At 37.7% G+C, this 23,638-nt stretch overlaps 1 protein-coding gene across 2 annotated transcripts in view; it reads left to right on the top strand.

Annotated features, from left to right (window-relative positions):
* Positions 1-18,650, top strand: part of LOC145979833 (lysosomal alpha-glucosidase-like) — a 74,161-nt gene extending 55,511 nt beyond the window's left edge. For both annotated transcript variants that reach the window (XM_083112860.1, XM_083112859.1), the window contains exons 16-21: positions 212-345; positions 5,984-6,284; positions 6,597-6,738; positions 9,365-9,489; positions 10,715-10,853; positions 18,374-18,650. In XM_083112860.1, the coding sequence (XP_082968986.1) occupies positions 212-345; positions 5,984-6,284; positions 6,597-6,738; positions 9,365-9,489; positions 10,715-10,853; positions 18,374-18,595 (1,063 nt within the window). In that variant the 3' untranslated portion in view covers positions 18,596-18,650. The remainder of the gene's footprint in view (positions 1-211; positions 346-5,983; positions 6,285-6,596; positions 6,739-9,364; positions 9,490-10,714; positions 10,854-18,373) is intronic.
* The last annotated feature ends 4,988 nt before the right edge of the window (positions 18,651-23,638 follow it).

Below are 23,638 nucleotides of genomic sequence, written 5' to 3'. Positions count from 1 at the left end.
AGATGCCTTAGAAATGAGTGCATTGGGTGACCCTCCTAGACATTTGTAGTGTGTACTACTTTTGGGAATATGAAGTGTTTGCCACAAGTGCCATATACCTTCTCCATATTAACTATTCTAAATTTCACCTGTTTGTCTTGCCAACTTTTATTTTTCCATATTATGCTATGTAATTTAATTCTTCAAAATCGTTCATACTTTCTTGTTACAGAGGGCTTGAACAAACATTAGGCACTCGGCCTTTCATTCTGAGTAGATCAACCTATGTTTCTAGTGGAAGGTGGACTACACATTGGACAGGTGACAACAGTGCATCTTGGGATCACATGAGACCATCAATTGTCAGTGAGTAACAGATTTGGAATTACCATTATTACAGCATAAGGTCTTGAGTAATTTTGACAATGAAAAGTTATAAGTAGTGTTGTATTGAATTCTGAGTCCAAGTTAGCAAATAGATTTACCATACATCTGGCCACCATTCCTTAAAAACTTAACACATTCCCACCCGTAAATGACCATGGTTGTTTCAACGTACGTGCTTGTATTTACCCGTAAACAACTAAGGTCATTTAGCTGCAGTGTCAATTTTTTCAGGTTTTTGGCATTTTCTCCCCTTGTGTTGATTGGTGAATGAAAAAGGGGTGTACCACGTGACTTGGGGGGGGGAGGTCCAATGTGATACTCGAGAACATGTATGGGGTCTCAAATTACGGAGGGCTCCAGGGGACCCAACATGTTCAGATCCTTGGAGAACTAAAGGGGGAGGGGGCATCAGTAGGAAACACCAGCAGGAACCCTCGAAGAGGTCAGGTTCTTATCCACCAGGCTGAAAAATTCAACGAAAAAGTGACATTTGCGGCCTCCAGAGTGCCATTTTAAAAAACTCAAAAAATTTAGGATGGCGGGCACTTTTTTGGGTGTAAGTTTGGATTCAGAAAATGTCTGGGATGGTCTTTTAAATGCCCCTCCAAGAGCTGGTCGTGAATGCGTTAATTCAATCTTTCAATAAGGATGCACAAAACAAATAGTGACAATGCCAGGAAATTTCTCTCTCTCAGGAAATTTGTAACCAAGAGGGAAGAGAGATGATTCCCTCCCAAACAGACAATTTTCGGAATTGGGATGTTCTGTATGTCATTGTGTTTAATAGTTTGCATAACCATTGTTGGATATTGCAAAATAATGCTGTGAATGTTACTATTAAAGTGCTTTCTTTTGGTCCCAATTCCCCAGAACATTTTCAAGTGTTCAGTAACTAAATGCACAACCATGAAAAAGAAAAGTGAGAGCAGGACTAAAGTTGCTCTGGACTAAAGTTCCATGCTCTGTTATGACCAATCAGGGATTGGCCATACATTCCCAAATACAAAAAAAGCACCACACTATTCCATTCAAGTGCAAGGCTCAAGGCTAACATGCTAAAATGACATGGGAAGCCATTTTGTGTAGTATCAATATTAGCGGAAATTAAGAGTAACGCCTAAAAACCCTAATATACAGCTTAAAATCATGTTAAAGCCACAATCCAGTACAAAATAAGTTGTTACCAACATGCCCAAGCCATTTTGCATACAAAGCACCATGTGCTATAACTTGTTTATCATACAAAATTTTTATTTACTCACGTATTTTCAAGCGAACATTTGTGTAGGTTCAGAATAACCCCCTTTCCTTGAAAATATCATTAATTTACCCCAGTTATAATAACTGAGCTTAAGCAAGCCCAATAATAAATGTTTTTTGGACTAAAACAATCAAACAGTTGAATAACTCCATCCTAGTCTGACACCTGGTGGTCAGACTTGGAACTGCTTGAACCAAGATACCCATGACTTGATTCAGCCAAGGGGAGCAAAAAAGATTCTCTTAGGATGCGAGCCTTCCCAGCCATGATGCCATGGCCTGGATGGAAAACTTCCTTTATTATGAGTAGAGCCCGGAAGTTCAGGCATTCATTTTCGTTAAAATTGGCAGGCAAAAAGGCATTTATAATGTGGAAAATAGGCACTAAAAATGACAAAAAAGGCAAAATAAACCGAAAAAAGGCACATTTGGAAGTCACTTACTTTTATCTATAATTTCTGGCAAAATGTTAAAATCTACATTGGGAAGAGCATTTCAATTTTCTCCATCTTGATTGCACATAACTACAAGGTGTTTTGTTTAAGTTCTCAACATTCATTGATAGTCGTCTGTCAGAGAGAATGTTTTTCATAATAGAAAATGATCATTCTACTTCGACAGAAGTTATTGGAGCATACATAAAACAAGCTAATGTAGCTGGACTCATTTTGGTAACAGCATTTTCACCTTTTAGAATATCACAAATTGTTTTCAATTGTTTCAAGTCCTCATTTGCACTCACTACCTGTTTGCACTTTTCCGCAACAGCTGACCCCTTTTCTCCTGGCACTTCCATCATATGCTCCATAGATTCCTCGTAGATTTTCATGGATGCTATAATTGTAATTGTCTCTGGCAATGCACCATAATGTGCAAAAATAAACTTGAATAGCACAGGAGTTTTTCCACTGAAGCCACTTCATTTTCTGGAAGAGCATCTATCACCTCACTGATTTTTTCAAGGTCGTTATATGATATCCAGGTTCCCCATCTGGTCAAGACTGGTTGTGGAGGTAAACTAAGCTCAGATGCAACTTCCTTAAATTTTCGGGTTTGAGAGGGAGATTTCAGAAATATCTTCTTTGTGTTCGAAATCAACCTGTCCACTTCAGCAGTCAATCATGCACAAGGAAATGTTAACCGAAAGGCAATATCCTAACTGAGAATGAAATACATTTTTCTCACACTTTTCTCCTTCAGCAATGTTGAAACATGCATGAGTTCAATATTACTTAAATAAGACGAAAATTACTCACATAATAAACGGAAGAAAAATAAATGCCAACAACGTTTTTTCGGAGAAAAATAATTTATATACACATTTTTTTAAAAAAAAATGGTCAAATTTCATTGAAAAAGGCAAAAAAAGGCATTATAATTAAAAATAGGCAGTGGGGTCCCAAATAGGCAAAATAGGCAAAATGAAAAGGCTTCTAAAACATTCGAAACAACATAAGAAACGTATATCCGGAAAAAAATTATCAATATTTGCAGTAGATAAAAAAGGCATTTCGCCAAACTTCAGGGCTCTAATTATGAGTGTAGGAAGCCATCTTAGATTCTCTTCTGTACCAGTTTTCATGGAGTAAAGATTGTGTCCAAGTACCGTGTTATGTAGAAGCATAGTGACTGAGCACAATGGCCCTGAAATCATGGGGAACTGCCAATATAGTGATTCAGAGTCCCTCAAAAGCCTAGTATGGGCTCAAATGGCAGATAACAGCCAGACAAGTTATCCATGCTAATAGACTGGATTCGGGCATGCTAAAAAGTAATAAAAACGGAAAATGCTGATTTTCCTTGTCACGAACATTTCACATGTAGCTGTATAAGATGAACCATCAGATCAGGGGCGCTGACTTGTCAAAATTATTGGGGGGACCCCTCTGATCACTGAAATAAATTAATGAATGACTCACTCCCTTCCTTTTTTAAGTTTTGGCCTCAGTGTTGGAATCTCGTAAAAGCCTATGAATTCTTCAAAAATATTAAAATGTTCATTTACAGTTCGAATGCAAAATGTCAATTGTTCACGGATGGATATGTCACAAGTTTCATCAACCATAATAGCAAAATATTCCCGATTTTTAATATCTGCTACCACGGAGCACAAAACAGATCTCCCTAATATATCAATGATCTCGTTTTGAATGTCATGTGAGAGCCATTTGTAGCCCAATGTCCCATACACTCTCCCAGTTCATGCACATCTTCTTTTGAAACTCTTTTTAGTAAAAATGTTAAATATACTCATAATTATATACTTAGTATATAGTAATAAGTCATGTGTTTTGCTGTCTCTGGTCATAGCCCCCGCCCCCCAAAGTTGATGGTTTAGGGGTCTCAGCCCCCCAAAGTTGATGGTCTAGAACATTTCAAATGTGTATTTAAAGTTAAGTTCATGTGGCACAATTCAGAGTAAACTTTACAAGAGAAGCAAAATAATACATTAGATCCTCTTAAGCAAAATTATTTGGAGGCTCTGCCCTCACATCGTTAACATTGAGGGGGGGCAAACCATGCCCCCATCCCCATGGACTCGGCACCTATGCATTAGATACATAGACACAGGAATCCATCTCAATCGAAGAGTGGAATACCCATCCATCATCACCAGTACCCTCAATAGCTTGGAGAGACTACAGGAAGCATGGGATTGTGTTTTTGTGCCAGCAAATTAGGTTTTTCCCCATGAAACTGAGCCATTATAGTTCAAAAGCGGGTGTGTAACAAAGGGCCCCAAGTCTGATATAGTGTGCTAGTGTCCATACCAAAGATGAGTTCCAGATATTGTGAGTATAATGTTATCTTATCTAAGTGCTGTGAGTGTAAACATGAACATAAATATTTGTTTTTGCCTCTGATAATTCAAAGATGCTTGTCCTAAGGCCAAATGACCAATAAATTTGTCATTCCAAGGAGTTGGATCTAATTTCATCCCTGAGTGTGAAATACTGCGAGTGCTCCACTAGTAACCATTTAAATTTTAGGCTGAAAGTTCCTATAGATACCAACGAGTCTTCTTCCAAACACTCGCTGATAATTGGGAACACCACACATTGCACATGGGAGATGTGTGGCTGCGTAGAGTAGCTTAGGGAGGTATATTTCTAGGTTCATTTGTACCCTTCTGGTTATTGAAGATAAGTAGATAACAAACCCAATTTCAAAACCTAGAAGTATAGCTCCTGAACTCATTGTACTGTGTGGCAATGTCAACCAGGCTGTGTTGCCTAGTTTGAGCATAAGACCGACCTCTCTCCGAGGCACTTTTGTGTCATCCCTGACCTTTTGAGCAAATACTGTCAGTTTCTAAAACATGGACTACAAAGACCAATTACACAATGAGATCTTTCATTCTGTTAAACCTCCAAACACACGGAGTTGTGCTCCGACGTGGCAACAACGTGAACTTCTGACACACGATTAATTTCAAGGTCATGCATTTGGTGATACAGTAAAACTTCTCCTAATGGACACCTCTAAATTACGGACATTTTTAAATTCCCCGGCAGAAATACATGGGGTTCAATGGCAATATTACTTCTTAATAATGGACAGCCTGAAAGAAAACGGTCGCAATTGCTGGAATTCGACACAACAGTGGCCAGTATTTCAAACTAGCATGCATTGTTTCATGTTACACCGAACGTATTTCTTTTTATTTATTTTATTTATTTTAAAAGTGCAGACAGTAGATAATATTCTTTGTGGTTATCTTGATAAGTCTGTTTCACTTCTGCTATGTATTTTCTTTTTTGAAATTTGTAATGTATGTAGGGATACTTTAGTAAATTTAAATTCACCATATGTAATGCAGTATTTTGTTCCTTGAATGTGGGGGAAAAATATTATGCTCGTAAAGTATGTACTGTAATATGCTTATCCTATCGTGTAACATCCTACACTTTTTTCTGAATAGCGGACACTTCTTAATAACGGGCATTTATTTTTCCCCCAGGCCTGTCCGTTATTGAGAAGTTTTACTGTATAAGGTTGTGTGCATGTGTACATCTTAGGAATGTTAAATGTTGGTTCGAATATTAAATATGTCAGAGTTAAGTTTACAGACTAAGCGCATATACAGAATCACGTAAATTCTTGAAAGCAACACACAGGTGTTGCTGGACTTTAGCAGTACTTTGTCATCCTTCAAAAAAATGACTAATTTGAAATGTTTGATCAGATTGTTTATTAGCATACAGCAAATATTGTGATTATATAAAAGCATACATATTATTCTTTCACCTTTTGTAGTTTACATTCTCCTTATGTCTAAGTGTTTTGCTAATTTGTGGATTTCATTTTCAAACAATTTAGAATTTACTGTATTCACAAAAAAGGTTCTACTTTCAAGGTACACTGGCATTTAATCTTTTCGGCATTGCAATGACTGGTGCTGACATCTGTGGGTTTAATGGAGACACAACAGAAGAGTTGTGTGAACGTTGGGTGGAACTAGGAGCCTTCTACCCATTCTCTCGCAATCACAATGCGCTCGGATCGATTGATCAAGATCCCTGCGCTTGGCCTGACACGGTCGGAGTAGCAGCCAAACGAGCTCTAGAAGTCCGTTACAGAATACTGCCTTATCTTTACTCACTTCTCTACCAGGCTAATACCGAAGGCACCACCGTTGCGAGGCCACTAATTCATGAGTAAGTTGATTTGTGCATGGTGTGTTCAAAAAGTAAGGTTACCTGTTGTACAAAATAAAGTTATTTCTAGGGCTTAGCCAATACCACTTTGAACTGATACTTGAAAATTGATTTTCGGAATTCTATTCTTGCATATTTCTAATATTTCATCCATGACACAACCAATAAAATTTCCCTATCAGAATGTACCAAGTGTATATTCATTACTGTTTAATTCTAGCATAAAAGCAAATATTTGAAACATATTCTGCACTATAAATGATATGCAGGAATGAAATTTCATGTAAAGATATTCCCCCTTTATTCTTACAGGTTCCCTCAAGACAGAGACGCTTTAACTATTTATGAACAATTTCTGTGGGGTCCAGCTTTTCTTATTTGCCCTGTTTTGGATCAAGGGAAAACTTCCATAGATGTTTATTTTCCCAATGATGTGTGGTACGATTACTACACGGTAAGTATGCATTGTTTTATGTATACATAATTCAAGAGTAACATTCAATATTTTCTAGGGATGAATCAGTATGAAATTTTTACTGATACCAATACAGTACAGATATAAAATTTACCAATGACCTATTTTCTATTGCAATGTTCCTTGAAGAACATGAATATTGTTCATTAAACTCTTTAATTAATATATATATAACCAAGTGACTACAATGGGTCTTACTGTAAAATAGAATTAGATATTTGCAGGATTGGCCAAAAGTTATGATCGAATATTGATAAATTATTATCATTATTGTGAAAGAAAATGCAGTAATCAATGCAGAAACTAGGGATGGGACAGATTAATCGGTACTCTATCGGTATCAGCCGATATAGGTGTATCGTTAAATTAACCAATTTTTTTACCAATCAAATATATCTATACATATTTTATAATTTAATGCAAAATTCTGCCATTTTGTTATAATTTTGATGGATTATCTCCATGCCCTGCTTTCTTAAAAAATAAATGTCTAAATATGCAACTTCATTTGCACTGTAGTCACCTTGAAACACACATTTATTTAGGAGGTCAATGAACCATTCAGGTTCTTCAAGGATCATTTGGAATTTTATATTGCATCGGTAGAATATCGGTATCGGTAAATTTTATATCGTTACTTTTCGGTATCGGCCTGGCCCATCCCTAGCAGAGACTGTATTGAACTAAACAAGATATACAGTATTAAAGAGTGAAATAGGACATAAATGCATGTTGGAGCTGGTTTATTGAAGCAATGAAAAAAAGTTTTCCCTGATTCTTCACACATTTCACCAGTCCATCCCTTTTCGAGCACCCAGATGCTAACACTGAGATGTTCCTCAACAGTGAATCGGCTTGTATTCGCCATTGTTTATAACACAAGAACAAGTTACCTTGAAAACCTAACTACAGTATTGGGATTGACTGATCTCTATCGGAAAATAGACAAATAATTACCACACAACGTATGTGAGAAGGGTAAACATTCCTCTAAACCTATGATAACTTTTCATGTCAACTTCACTAGTGAATAATTCGTTCTTGCGCTATGAAACCTCGATTTTTTGTTGAAGGAACTTAAAATGTGAGAAAATGTAAAATCCTGGAAAATATTGTAGCATTTTCCTCTATTGGGACTGTGAAGATTGAATGTATAATGCAGGAAAATGTAAAACTAGGGAATGTAAAATCGTGACTTTTAGCTCATGGATTACTTTGCAAAACTAGAGCAAATATTCATAAAAATAACAAAATGGCAAAATTTTGCACTCAATTACAGGGTAATACTATTAAAAAAAAAACAGAAGGGCTCCAATGTGTCATGTATGTAATGCTATTCAAGTGTTTGGGATATTCTTACAGAATGTGATGATTTTAATTTCCTTCATGGCAGTGTTTTAAGAGATGTTTTTAGCTTTTGGGAAAGAGCGGGCCTCTCCTACAGTGTCGGAGGAAGTTTTTAGACTATGTGTATCTTTTTTAATGTATTGTGTACGTCCCATGCAGGCCCCTGTACAATTTTGCATTTTTAATCATTCTCAATTGGCCCTTAACACCCCTTTTTTATCATTAAGGTAAGGGGATTTTTTCCTCGTATACTTAGAATGTGCCATGGTAGCTCAGTCGTTAGGACATCTGACTACCATGCGAGAGACCCAGCTTCGATCCCCGGGGATTTTTTTCCACCTGTTCAAGAAGCTCCGGCACCCACCCAGCATGGGCGGAGTTTGAGCTTTTGCTTTGGGGGAGTCAGACTCTGGGAGAAGCATATGATGTACCTGAGGGTCATTGACTATCCCCTAACTTATAAGGGGGATCTGGAGACCTTCCCCCAAAAATTAAAAAACAACAACTTAAAAACACAGAGTTCTTTTAAATTTGAAAATGTTAAATTTTCTCACTTAAGTAAACAAATACTAATTAGTATATTGGTTGTCAGTTTTAAGAGAAGCAAAACAGTACGATTATTGCATTTTACATTTCATTATTTTTTTATTGATACAATACTCGTATTACTTTTTAAAAGTTATGATACAATAATAAGCTTCAGAAATTTTAGAAAAATTACATTGAAAACTTCTTTTGATGCCTCAGCAGTAACTGTTGACTCAACACAAAGTAAATTTACATTTTTCTTTCTTCAAACTGTACACATCAATCAAATCATCTAAGACCTGCTATTGCGGCACAATTACCGCACATGCCATCATGCCAAACGTCAAGATTTGCGGTATGATTTCATAACAAAAATGTAGTAACTGAACTTAATCATGTGTTATTTTTTTAGTCTTTTTTTAAGTTGGGGGCCAGGCTCCCCCTGGCCCCTCCAGAACTCCGCCTATGCCACCCAGCATCATATAAAGTGGGTACCTGGAGGAAACTCTGGGGGGGGGGGGTAAAGGTAGCCAGGGCCCCACACCCCCTATATGCCTTCATGGCATGGTGCAAAGCACAGGGGAACACTTTACTTTACTTATACTTAGAAGGGTACATGCCGAAACACCCATAAATTTTGACTCATTTGTTCATTAATTATTTTTTGGGTACAGACAACCAAAATAGAAAATATATCAAGATAACTGCACATTTAATATTACCCTTTCAGGGAGCTGTGGTGGAAGGTGCTCCAGGAACAGTTACAGTCGATGCACCTCTCAACACAATACCATTGTTCATACGAGGAGGCTACATATTGCCCACACAAGCACCAGGAGCCAACACTAAAGAAAGGTACAAGTACTAGGTTCTTATCAATGCACCACGAAATGAAAAATCATTTGTTGAGATTTCCTCTAAGAGGGATTCTGGAGAATTATTTGAGCCTTCGAGAGTTAATATCACACTCTGATGTGACGTTAGCTCTTGAAAACTTTTTTCATAACTTACATGGTTCATCATTCGTCACCATGAAAGTTTCAAAACATTTTTTTTTTTAAATAACGGTTCCAGTTTTTTCTCCTTTCATTTTCTAAAAATTGCTTGTACAAATAGTCACATACTAGAGATCATAAATTCTTAAGACTTTGCCTTAGGATGTATGTATATTATGGAGTTATTGTAGACATAATAACTGCCCAATTGCAAAGTTTTAAGTTCATTAAATGAGCTTCAGTCCAAAATTACTTCTCAATTAACATATGTAAGTCACAATTACAATATTAAAATAGCTGCCGCTTATTTGTATTCTCATAGTCTAAGATTAGTGGTTCTCAACTTTCGAGTATTTTCTTTTAAAAAGCCAATGCCCTAATCCCAACAATTTTACTCATAAATATCTGTTGTAGTTTTTTTGGTTTCTTTAAAATTTTTACATTAAAATCATGTCTACGTTATTCACAAATATACAATTATGTTTCAATTAGTTTTCAATCAGTATATCTAATGAAATCTTATAGTTTCCTCAGGCCAACATCATTAAATTAATTTGGTAAGTGGCCCCTGTGGTGGAGTGGTTACCACATCGTGCTATGATACTAGGGATCCCAGGTTCGAATCCTGGCCTGTGCATGGGTGTTTGTGAGTGTTCATTCATCATATCATCACACATCCCAATATTCGCTATTAGCCAAAAGTGGCAGAAAAGCGAAGTAAAATAAACCAAATCAATAAACAATAATTTAATAAGTGCTGATTTGCATTGGCATATTGCATTTTGAGCACAAAGAAATTATAATTAATAACATATAATTGGGAAATTGATGACTATATTATTATACTTGGACAACTGATAACTATACAGTTAGTTTGATTTTAATGGTGTTGGTTGGAGAAAAAATCTTTCAGAACATCCTGGGGGCCTGGATATAATTGCTGTCAGGGCCTGTACCTGGTTGCAGCCCGGCAGTTGAGAATACTGGTCTAGATCCAAATCAGCTACGATCAGGAAATGAATGATTTCTACTATCTACTACAGTCAACTAAGCCTTATTAATCTTTCATGTTATTGTGACTTTAGTCGACAGAATTCATTCGGCCTAATCGTTGCTGTCGGCTCCGAGGGAACAGCCCAGGGCCAATTTTTCTGGGATGATGGAGAATCGATCGGCACAGTCGAGAACAACCAGTATCATTATGCAACAATCTCCTACAATCAGGTAATTTTTTTATGATTTAGTCTCATTTTACTGCCATTTCCAATATGAATAGCCAAGGATCTGTGGGGAGGGAGATGACCCCTCCCAAATGCCTACACTAGGTTTTGCATACATTATATTTAATTTATATTTTATTTGTCTCTCAGTATTGCATATGCAAGCTATATTTTATTTCATTGGCATAAAACGTTATGGATATTTTGTAAGTATTGTAATATCAAATGCTTATTATTATTATTGTTCACAGTGAATTACTGTAAAGGATAAATCAAAGAAAAGCAGGGGATTCCATAAAAAATTATTCGCGGAACTGATGTCCTGGGTAAATTTTCAGGTACCAGGGCACAAGTGCATACCTCTGAAAGTATGTGGGTGGAGGAGGACATATTTTGGGGGTGTTGTTGTTATTATTATTATTATTTGTTGTTGTTCTGGTAATAATCTGCATTTCAAACCAAAATTAAATAAATAACTACCTTAATGCTTTACGTATATTTCAACATATTCCTTGCCCACAGAGGGGCAACATGAGAGAATACGTCCTAGTTTCTTCGTAATGCTTCCCCACTCTCTTTATTGCTAGCTTTAACACAATAATGAAAATATATAATACTGATGGAAGAAGATAATAAACATTTTATATTTATCCATGATTCGTACCCAGTATCCCTATTTTCATCCTGTGCATGATAATCCATACCCACTTAGTGGTGCTATGTATTGTTTATGTGAAAACTGGTGCTATGTATTGTTTATGTGAAAACTATGTAAATATTGGTTAGAATGGACTTCCATGGGAAAATGACATTCCTAGATCAACTACTGCCTGTGAATTTGGATTGAGGATCTGGTATGTTAAATTAATCAAGACAATGAAGACGAATTGTATCTTAATGAAGCAAGACAAAAATATCCATCTCTTAGAGTGAATATCAGCTTTTCAACATGTTCTGTTATTCACAGTGTCATGGAAACCAGACCACAATAACTTTTTCTAAACACATGATGAGCCCAGTCAACACACAAACTATTATGTGCGCAACATTTTTACATGACAAATACTAAATGAAAGCCTCTCACGAGACTTAAACTTGTTGAATAATAAGGGTATACTAGAGTGAGTGAAATGTAAACTGAAATTTGTTTAAGTTTTTTATCTGGTTGCCATATTTCAATACAGGGTCACTGTTCATCAGCACGAGTGCTCAGCCAGAAAAATAATCTGCAGGATGCATGTGCACTCACATATGTTGCTGTGAAGGTCTCTCCACACATCTGCCTGCGAATGATGTTGTGATCGATTTTTCTCCCTCCATTCGAACACTCGCAGATGTGGTCATAGGGATAATGAATTTTCATTTGCCAAGGAAATGACAATTCAGGTTTTAGATAGGGTAGATCTACTAATACCACTGCCCTTTTCTTTGCCAGAGTTCTGCTTTAAAATATTCATAATTTCACATGCCCTACAATTTTTGTCTGACTTTTGAAGTTTTTATGTCACTGCTCTTATACAAACTGAATTACTGTATTTTTGGTTTACATTAATTTACACTGCTTTTCTGCTACTTTTGGTTAATTGCCACATTGACGATGTATGATGATTAGAGGACACTGATGACTGGACGCACACAAGCCAATGTTCAAACCTGGAATCTTTAATGCCATGAGTGTGAGTTGATCACTGGCAGAGTCAGTCATGGAGTTGGCAAGAAGATTACTTCATAGCAAGACAATTGAAGATAAATTGTATTTTCCTTACACACAAGAAATAATTTCAAATATGCAGTTTGTGTTCGTACACTGAATTTGTGATCACAGACTAAATATTATCTGTGCCTCCCTGATGACACAGTGGTAACATCATCGCCTTGCAATCAAGGAATCCTGGGTTCGTTACCTGGTAGAGGCACATAATGGTTCAGATCTCACTTTTAAACTCTGGGACCTGTGTCGTTTAGCCTTTCTGTGCATAAAGTGAACTTAAGAAAAACTCTGACTCAAATTAATGTTTTCCAGTTTTTATTTATCAGTATTCATACATTTTAAATCACTTTGCACAAATAAAATGACAAGTTATTTACAGTTTTATAGTTATTGTTTTAAATTTGTCTCTCTCCCAAAATGCACAATTTTTCATTCTAATGAGTTCGTGTTTTATTTTTCCATGCACTTTTTGTTCCCGATAGATTTCGCCACCTGTCTGGGGGTCTTTCTCAGCCATGTACTGTCTTCAGGGTGGCTACAAACAAGCAGAAATGAAATTCCCTGACTTTTTCAGGTTTTCCAGGACAAAATTTACATTTTTCCCTGACAATTACAAACTAAACAAAATCGATGTTTTTGCAAATGGAAATCATAAACTCATACAGATCCACGTATGGTTTTGTTAAGTACCAATATTATCTTCTATGAAATTGACTTAATTTATCTATTCTCTATGATTTGAATTCAAACTCCAAAATAGTGAATTTGGAAAATTATTACAATTCACAAGCTAGGGAAGGATTATGGAATTTTGTCATATGCAGTAAGTTTAAAACAAAATACTTCATTATTTTTAAAGTTATGACTATATGAGATAAGAGTGAAGAGAGATTGATTAAGAAATACAATTTGTAATTTATCAGTCTCCTTATACATTCTCGGTATTATATATTAGTATATCCAAGTGAAGTACTGTAAAACTGACAACATGCAGTTATACCATTAATGCTGATGAAAAGGGTATGTAGGTATTAGAAATTTAACACAAGGAATTTATAGAATTGCATTGTATAGATACCTGATTTAGCTAACCACACATTAAAACAGGAAAACATTAATAATAAAAGCTTATGAAAGTTCATATACGAGGGGCATCCTGAAAAAAGCTCCAATGGTGTATATACACAGCACTAGTGGTCGGAGAGCGACACACACACATGCAGGCAGGAAGAAGTGGTATGTAGCTGTAATCTGGTACAGTTGCAATGCAGCAGTTTTAGGACAGTTCTAGGTTAAAGATTGCAGCTCTCACACAGTCTCCCACTGACTGCGATGTAGCCTACATTGCACGCTCAGAATTTGGCACAGAGCCACCAGCAATCGTGTGAGATGTGCAGACTGGACGTCGTGAGTGATAGTATGGTCAGACGATGGTGCAGACAATTCACGGAAGGCCAATCGAATGTGAACAACCCCATACAGCTGAGCACACACGAGCCCTCTGCATCACTTCAGGTGAGAGATCTTGGACCACTCCCTGAACAGCCCTGGCCTTGAATGTACCGACTTTCAACTCTTTGCTTTAGTGAAGAGGTTTCCAGGGCAAGGATTTGACAGCTACACTGCGGTAAAGATAGTTCCAGTCTTTGCTGTCAGACACATATACCATCGTCATACAAAATTTAGTGCCATGCTACGACAAATGCCAGAACTACGGTGGTGATTATGCCGAAAATTAGGTTATAACTCACTGTTACTAATGCAATAAATTACAACTGATATTCTTGTTTTATTTATACTTAATCGGCAGACTCTTTGATATTTTTTTTTTTTTTTTCAAATTGGTGTATTTTCTTATTTTTTTTACTTTTTACTATACGATGTTATTTTTCCCAAAATTCAAATTTTCATTTTAGCGCATTTTCTGGCAAATATCTGAAATTATACCTTCACGGTGTTTTAAAACTAGTGTTTCAAATTGTAAGTCACATGGCTTACGTCTCTTCGTGAGAGTTTGATATCTTGAAAGTTATTTTGGGAAAGTTATTTTCCATACCCCTTTTTTAATTTTAAGGTAACAATTTTAGATAATGGAATTTTCCCCATATATACTGAAGGGTGCATAATGACCATAAGTGGCGACGCACCCAAAAAATTAAAATCAATCAATCTCACGTGACAGATATATTATGGCACTAAAAATTGGCATTATCTTTTTTTCACTTGTTAGTGTTAAGTTTCCCAAAATTCGCGTTTTTGTTTTAGAACATTTATCTGCCAGATATACCGAAACTTAATACTCCATTGTGCTTTTAAACTATTATTTCAAATTGTAGGTCACATGGTCTACATACTTTCGTGACAGTTTGATATGTTGGAACAGATTTTAGAGGAAGTAAAAGTAAAGTGCTCCCCTGCACTTTTCCATGAAGGTGTATAGGGGTGTGGAGTTAGGGTCCCACACTTTCTTGATCACGGTCGAAGGTGGGGGTGATGTGATCAGCACCACGCTCCTGGCTACTTTATCCCTCAAAGTATCCTCAAGGTACCAGCTTCATATGATGCTGGGTGGGTGCCGGAGCAGTTTGAATAGGTGGAAAACATCCCGGTTCTCCCCTGCAGGGGATCGACCCTGGGTCTCTCGCATAGTAGTCAGATGCCCTAATGACTTGAGCTCCATTATTACTCGCTCGACAAATGCCGATGGTGCGCACTTAGCTTGGTAATTCAAAACATGTCTCGTGCGACAAATACGAAGATGTGGCTCTCGTGTGACGGTAGATACGCACTCGATCTCCTGTAAGAACCCTGCCACTTTGCTCTGTGATGCAAATGGTTTCGATAGAAGTTGAAAAAATCGTTGGAAATACATGATTTAATGTGGCTGTCGGAATTATTTTATGTACGTATAAGTATAACTATAGTTTACTCTTGAGTAAAATGTTAGAAAACTTGTATGTTCTATGTACACAAACATGGCCTAGAAAAGACAAGAATGTTTCGTTGTTTTACGACATTTCTTTTAAAAAAATCGCTAAAAACGCCAACAATTCGCATTTTATGCCAAATTCGCATTATTTCGATATTTCGAAAGGCCAAAAATGTGTCCAAACATCACTGCACATTCCTCAACATAACCTCGCAGCAATTACCAGTTTTCACGGTTTTGGCGTTTACGGTTCTCTACTAATCGGAAATTACTTTCTGGCCACCCCTTGTATAAATCAGTAGATGGAAAGTGAAAATTTAGCAGGGCTGGCAGAGAAAAGTCAATTCTTGAAGAAAGTGATTTGCTTTTATGATTGAATGATTCGAGTAAATATATTAAAATATTTACGTTTTTATTATTAGTATTTTATTTCATAATATTGGACATTAATTTTACTTAGTGAGAGATTAATGACCATCTCTCACGAGTTCAAACAGCCAGGACAGAGAGTGGCGTTAATTTCATTGCAATACTAGTGTTGCAGTAAATTTGAGGTTGCGAGCATGCACATGCCAATTTTTACAACGTTCACCAATGCAGATTTATGTTTCACTTTTTCGTGATAGTATTCAATATATATCCCGTTTGGTTGGATTCTTCTTGATATCTAATAATAGTGCAATGCCATTGTAAATGTATGTTAACTTGTGCGAAACCAGTAATACGTCAGGATGATGAAAGAAAACCTTCGTAAGCACTGCTACATTAAATAAGGTGAAGTGAGCCAGAAGAGTAATAAAATTCCAGCAGCATATTTTCAGTGTAAAGCTCTTTTGTTTATGGATGCGATTTTTGTTGGATGTTGCAGTCCATGCAATTTCTGTTGCATGTTGTAGTGAGATACTTTGTCGGGTGGCGATATTCGACAAAGATAGTATGTATCAATAGAACCTATTTTTTCCCCATGTTCCTTCAGTTTGCCAACAAAATGCCTTACTATCGGACGACATCATCCGCTCTTATCCCCTCCATCTGTTGACAAGACCCCTTACTACTCCCATACGGACAAGAAAAAATGATAATTCAATGCATTTTCCACGTAATATTTAGAGGCTAAACTAAACCTTTCCTCCCCCGATGATACCATATGGTATCATCAGAGTAAGGTCGTACTGCCCCGATGATACCATATGGTATCAATGTGCTGATTATGAAATGAATGTGCTTTTTGGACCTTCATACTCTTATATTTGGGTGGAACTCTGACACAGGTCTGGAGCAAGCCTGGGAAATTCATATTGATGACCAACCTCTCCCCCTCTCCGCAACATATCATTATTCAACTTGTATGGCACCCAGAAACATGAAACATGTTTCAATCAATCTCTTTGGAAACGTCCATTCCTTGAAGAGAATACTAAGGTTTGCGCCTTCTTCCCCAAAATAGCGGGAGAAGAGGGGCAAACTCCAGATTTTTGTGTTTTTTTAAAATTGAAATTCGGTGGTGGCGCCCCCCAAACCCTTCCTCGGTTCGTCGTTCTGAATTGTACACGGTTGCATGCTCTGATGTTTTAGCTGAAAAACAAAACTTATCCGAAGTAGATTGCTCCCATAGTGCCCAAGTTGTAACAATTTTCCACCAAAAATGCAAATTACCTATTTTTCGTATAAAAAAAAATCACATTTTGGCTTATTATTCGACTCGTATGGCACCCAAGAACATAAAATATGTTTCATTCTCTTGAGAAATGTCCATTCTTTGGAAAGAATACTAAAATTTGCACCTTATCCCCAAAATAGTGGGAGAAGAGGGGGACAATTCCAGATTTAATTTTTTTCATTGAAATTCGGGGGACGTGCCCCCAAGCCCCCTTCCTCGGTCCGGCGTTCTGAATTGTGCACGGTTGCATGCTCTGATGTTTGATCTGAAAAACAAAACTTATCCGAAGTAGATTGCTCCCATGGTGCCCGAGTTATAACAATTTTCCTCCAAAAATGCAAATTACCTATTTTTCGTCAAAAAAATCACATTTTGACTTATTATTCAACTTGTATGGCACACAAGAACATGAAATATGTTTCACTCTCTTGAGAAATGTCCATTCTTTGAAAAGAATACTAGTTCGCGACCTCTCCCCAAAATAGCGAGGCAAGAAGGGGCAAACTACAGATTTTTACGGTTTTTTTTCCCATTGAAATTCGGGGGTCGTGCCCACAAGCCCCCTTCCTCGGTCCGGCGTTCTGAATTGTACACGGTTGCATGCGTTGATGTTTTAGCTGAAAAACAAAAGTTATCCGAAGTAGATTGCTCCCATAGTGCCCGAGTTATAACAATTTTCCTCCAAAGAGTGTTCGAATTTAAAATTCCCGCTGAGAAGCCCGAAGGAGAGAAATTTCTCTCTCTCTCTCTCTCCTTCTGCCATCACTGGTTTCTGGCGCCGTGATTGTGTTGCGCATAAAAGGGGCCCAAAAGTTGAGGCCGAAACTTGCGAACGAGATTTCCTGTTCCCGTGCAGAATTCCATAACGATATCTTTAAATAAAAATAAATAAAAAATAAAAAAAAAAATCAATGAAGACGAAATTCCCTGACATTTCCCTGACTTTTTTCGACACCTCAAATTCCCTGACTTTTCCCGGTTTTCCAGGTTTTCCAGGTCTGTCGCCACCCTGTGTCTTGCTGCAGGTGGTGTGGTTCCTTCTCCCCCCCCCCCCTTTCATTTGTGGCGGCGCTAGTTAACGCGGGCCATTTATTTTCCGCTTTAGCAGCATGGGCACAGCACTTCTTTCTTTTGCTACACATAGGGATTTTGATGAAACATGAACTCATTAGAATGAATTATCTATTTCTGTGTTACAATTTGCACAATTTTTTCTTCTTACAGGATTCGCTGACAATGGATGCAGTGAATTCCTACCCAAGTGTTCTAGAGGGTCTGTCGTTGGGAGAGATTGAAATCTATGGAGCACCCAGGGAACCAACAGAAGTTTGGGTTAATGCAGACCTTGCTAGCGACGTCTCTTATGATTCAACACTTCAGAAGCTAACCATAAGCAACCTTAATGCACCTATGAGTGATGCACTTGCAGTGAATTTTGTTTACTAATATCACGTGTGTAACTTTTATGTGGTTATAGGGTGAACCAAAAATTGTGACCAAATTTTAAAACCAGTGGTGTAATATTATCATGTAATCTTAGTTTGAAATTAATTAAAGAATTACTATTATGGTATGCACGGATTTCTCTTGATGGAAAGTAGTGTTTATCCCCTTCTTTCTTTCTTTACATTTATTTATTTATTTAAAAGTGTTTTTAAACTGCCGAGAACAGCTTTTCAGCCTTAATACAGCAGTATTACGGGTAAAAATTTACTATCCTTCGGACACCTCTATTTTTTTGGTTTCGTCAATTTTTGACATTGATACTTACGTATCTGCTTCGCGGAACATTCCTGAAGGTGTATTAACGTTGTTTTGATGAAATTAATTGCAATTTTTCACATTACCAGAACGTCTTTCTGGTAGGTGTTTTTCCTTGCCTGAGACACAATATCGCGAGTACACCTTCCCACATAATTGCGCGTCCGGCTTCTCTTTTGCCAAATTTTTGACATTCGAACTTACGTATCTGCTTCGCGGAACATTCCTGAACGTGTATTGACGTTGTTTTGATGAAAGTAAGAGCAATTTTTCACATTACGACTACCTCTTCCTCCTACCTTTCCGTTTGCCTCACACACAACATGGCGCGGACACCTTCGTAAATAATAACGCGTAGGAATGACGCATCGGCCTTGTTTTTTCTCGATTTTCAATTGTTATGCAGTGTTTCAACCTTCGGAACCCAAGAAATGCCCGTCGACAAACTTAATCAGATCTATTTACGAATATTTTTTTCGAAACCAATTTTTAACTATTGAAACCTTTGCGTGGCCCTACTAACCTATCCACGCGCCAATGGTTTGTGGGGCTAGCGGCAATGGTTCGTGGGGCTAGCGCCAATGGTTCGTGGGGCTATCTTTTTCACTATTGAAACCTTTGCGTGGCCCTACTAACCTATCCACGTGCCAATGGTTCGTGGGGCTAGCGCCAATGGTTCGTGGGGCTAGCGCCAATGGTTCGTGGGGCTATCTTTTTCACTATTGAAACCTTTGCGTGGCCCTACTAACCTATCCACGTGCCAATGGTTCGTGGGGCTAGCGCCAATGGTTCGTGGGGCTATCTCTTTCACTATTGAAACCTTTGCGTGGCCCTACTAACCTATCCACGCGCCAATGGTTTGTGGGGCTAGCGGCAATGGTTCGTGGGGCTAGCGCCAATGGTTCGTGGGGCTAGCGCCAATGGTTCGTGGGGCTAGCGCCAATGGTTCGTGGGGCTATCTTTTTCACTATTGAAACCTTTGCGTGGCCCTACTAACCTATCCACGTGCCAATGGTTCGTGGGGCTAGCGCCAATGGTTCGTGGGGCTATCTTTTTCACTATTGAAACCTTTGCGTGGCCCTACTAACCTATCCACGTGCCAATGGTTCGTGGGGCTAGCGCCAATGGTTCGTGGGGCTATCTTTTTCACTATTGAAACCTTTGCGTGGCCCTACTAACCTATCCACGTGCCAATGGTTCGTGGGGCTAGCGCCAATGGTTCGTGGGGCTAGCGCCAATGGTTCGTGGGGCTATCTTTTTAACTATTGAAACCTTTGCGTGGCCCTACTAACCTATCCACGCGCCAATGGTTCGTGGGGCTAGCGCCAATGGTTTGTCCACACCCGGCACAAACTTTACAACACACCCACCACACGTCATTCTCCAAACCCTCGATCCACAGTTCTAACTCTCGTCGCAAACGCAGGCAGTTCGAAACACTGGATATCAACAAAACACAATCACGACACGTCATGATAGTCGTCACGACGGTGTATGAAGGTGATGGTGTATGAAGGTGTACGAACTTCATGGTATACACAGATGTACGCGCCAAACGCTATCTCCGTCGGAGAATTAATTTTCAACGAACAACATGAATTTCAGCTCTGAAACATTCCCAAATCACACAAAACACCTTCCTGATGTTCGACAATGCTACAGGAACTAATTACGGTAAGTAGTTTCTTCTGTAAAAATAAATAAATGTGTCCGAAGGATAGTAAATTAGTACCGTATTACATGTTACAAGGTTACATATTACAAGGTATCCAAAACCACAGTATTGGACAAGAGAGCATTTCAAAATATTTAGCAAACATAACCTAAAACTACAAGAATTTTAAAAATGCATTAAAAAATATACAATTGTTATATTTCAACTATAGAACTATAAAAGAGTTCTTAAATAATTATCCTTATATATGAAGTTGAAATTGTTTTAACAATGTTATCAATATCTATCTCACAGTATTCGAATTATAACTATTTATGAGATACAGAGCATAATTGTTATTTTTGTAGTTCTTATCAAGACAATAATTCGCTATTTCCTCTCAAATTGTAAGATTTCACCTGAAGCCATATTATATTCTCTGCGCTGACAACAGCCAAGAATAATAAAGAATATTACAGTGGGACCCCGATTTTATGTTTCTGGAATATACATTTTCTCAAATTATATAATCAATCTTCCCGGTCCTAATAGAGCAAACTGCTATAATTTTTTTCCTGAATTTTACATTTTCCTGCATCTCACACCGTGGCCGTGCGATCTAAGGTCCAAGCTTCGGGCTCTGGCTACAGGACTAGCACTGGTTCAAGCGTAACAACATTTCTCCTGAGATTTCGGTCTCTGTATGGGACCAGTGGCCACTCACACCATGAGGGAATTGGGGGAGCTACAGGTTGGATGATCTGCCAGCTCTGATAGGTAGGCACTGGCCCTCACGAGCTGTTGCGCCATGGGTTATTATTGTTATTACATTTTCCACCAAAAAGATGTGAGCAAACATTTATAAAATATAATAGATTAAACGGAATTTTGGAAAATAAATGAGAAAAGAAGTTCAAATTAAATACCATAACATAATTTAGGGATGTGACGAAGCTGAAAATTTACCGATGCCGATGTACTCACCGATAATTTTTCGAACTGATACCGATGCCGATATTTAACCGATTCCGATACATAAGATAATTAAACAAAAATGGGATGTTATCTTCTGTATGCCAAAAAAAATTTGCTATGTACATTTCTATTACATATCATATGTATATACATATATATTCTCAAGAGATGCAATGTACATTTGCATCTACAAAAGGTTATGTGAACCTAGAGATTTGACATTAGTACACAAGCAGTTCTTTGAAATGCAAAATGAATTCCTGTTCTGCCAGATTCAACTTCAGAAATACGACATTTGGAAGCACTTCAGGAAGTAACCTACTTCTTCTCTTATCGCAAATCTGTTCAGCAACACTTAACACTCAATCACTGAATACTGATGCAGCAGGTATGCCCAAGTATTTTCTCAGCACTTGCTTCAGGTTTGAATACTCATTTTTGAATTTCCAATACAACAGCAGATCCTGGTTCAGCAATGTACTGTTTTATTTCCGATTTATAGTTAGGTTGATCCTCTGAATGAGAGTTTGAAATAATTTTATTACAAAAACTCTACAGTAATGACGAATCATAACCATATTTTCAATAAATATTACAAAACTAGAATATAAAACTTGTTAGAAGGTAAAACTCTAGTATAATCTGTACCAGTTTAAATATCGGATTTTTGCCGATTCCGATACCGATGCCGATATGTCAATTTCTGCTGATTTTCATACATCTGTAATCGGCTTCAGCACATCCCTAACATAATTTCAAAAACAGCTCTTCCATATGGTATCGAATGTTGGACTCTTTGTCAATATGATAAAAATAGAATAAATTGTTCACGAATGAGACTTTTGTGGTCTTTAAGTGGAGCAATGTTACAAGACAAAATTAGAAGTGAAGAAATCCGAAATAAATGGAAGATCAAAACAATGGTGGAAGAAATTTAAAAATATCAGTTAACGTTTCTCCGGGAATTGCGTATACCAGCACTTAACAGAGTTCTTATGAGGTGCATCAAACCCAGATTGCTTTGAGCTGTGATCGCAGACATTGTTTTCACATAACACAAAACTCTGCTAAATAATTCTTGAAGCTTTCCTGGCAGTGAATGATGAAGAGATTTTTTTTGAATATCAACCAGATGATTTCTGGATAGGTTTCCGAGCTTCTGAGAGTTAATTCCTGAAGATGAGAGTGATGTTAGCTCTCGAAAGCTCGGAAGCCTATCTGGAAATCACCTGGTTCATATCCAAAGAAAGCCTCTTCTCTTCACCCTTTCTGTTGTTTGGTCAAAACTATTTTGCACAAACAGTTTGCATGTGCATGGTAGATATTTGAAATTAAACTTTTGTGCTCTAGTTGCAATCAGTGTTTGTTGCATGCCTCTCCACACACTGGTTGCTTAGAACCAGTGGTGTACATACAAGGTAAGTTACCGAAGCACTGCTTCGGCATTAAATTAGAATTTTGCATAATTCCCAGGATACTTAAGACTCGAGAGGAGCCCGTGAAAGACTAAAATGCTGCAAAGCAGTGGCGTGCGGTGTTTTTATCAAGGCAAGCCTACCCTTTGATGTACTATTGCTTATTTAAAAATTATATATTCAGTGCTTTGGCTATCTAAATGGTCACCGCACACTACTACTTAGAACTAGAGAAGAAACAGGTACAATCTTTTCTGGACATCCTGTATTTTTAGTGTTGTGCCCTGTTTTAGTGTTGTGTTTAGTGTTAGTCAGAGTGCCTCAGGTAGTATTTGCAGCAAGGATGAAGTGTGCATATTTCTTTGTATTACATTAACTTCCAGGTTTGTACAAATTCAGTATTTTTTAGCTACCTCCAGCACATTGCAATACGCCATGAAGGCATATGGAGGGATGTGGAAATAGGGCACTGCACATTCACAGTCACAGCTGTTTGTGGAGGTGGTATGATGTTTCAGCCATCTTTACAACCTAGAGTTGCCTTCAGGTACCTCTACGGCTGCTCTACGAAGGGAGATGTGGCTGGAAAAAATCCACCTGAATGGACCAACCCCAGGAATCGATCCCAGGTCTCCCACATGACAGTCAGACACAATACCAACTGGACCATCACGGTTCTTCAGA

This window comes from Lepisma saccharinum, chromosome 26 (assembly GCF_977018435.1).
Source record: "Lepisma saccharinum chromosome 26, izLepSacc3.1, whole genome shotgun sequence".
Taxonomy (NCBI): domain Eukaryota; kingdom Metazoa; phylum Arthropoda; class Insecta; order Zygentoma; family Lepismatidae; genus Lepisma; species Lepisma saccharinum.
Note: the sequence above shows the minus strand (reverse complement) of the source record. Positions and strands in the feature narration are given on the sequence as shown.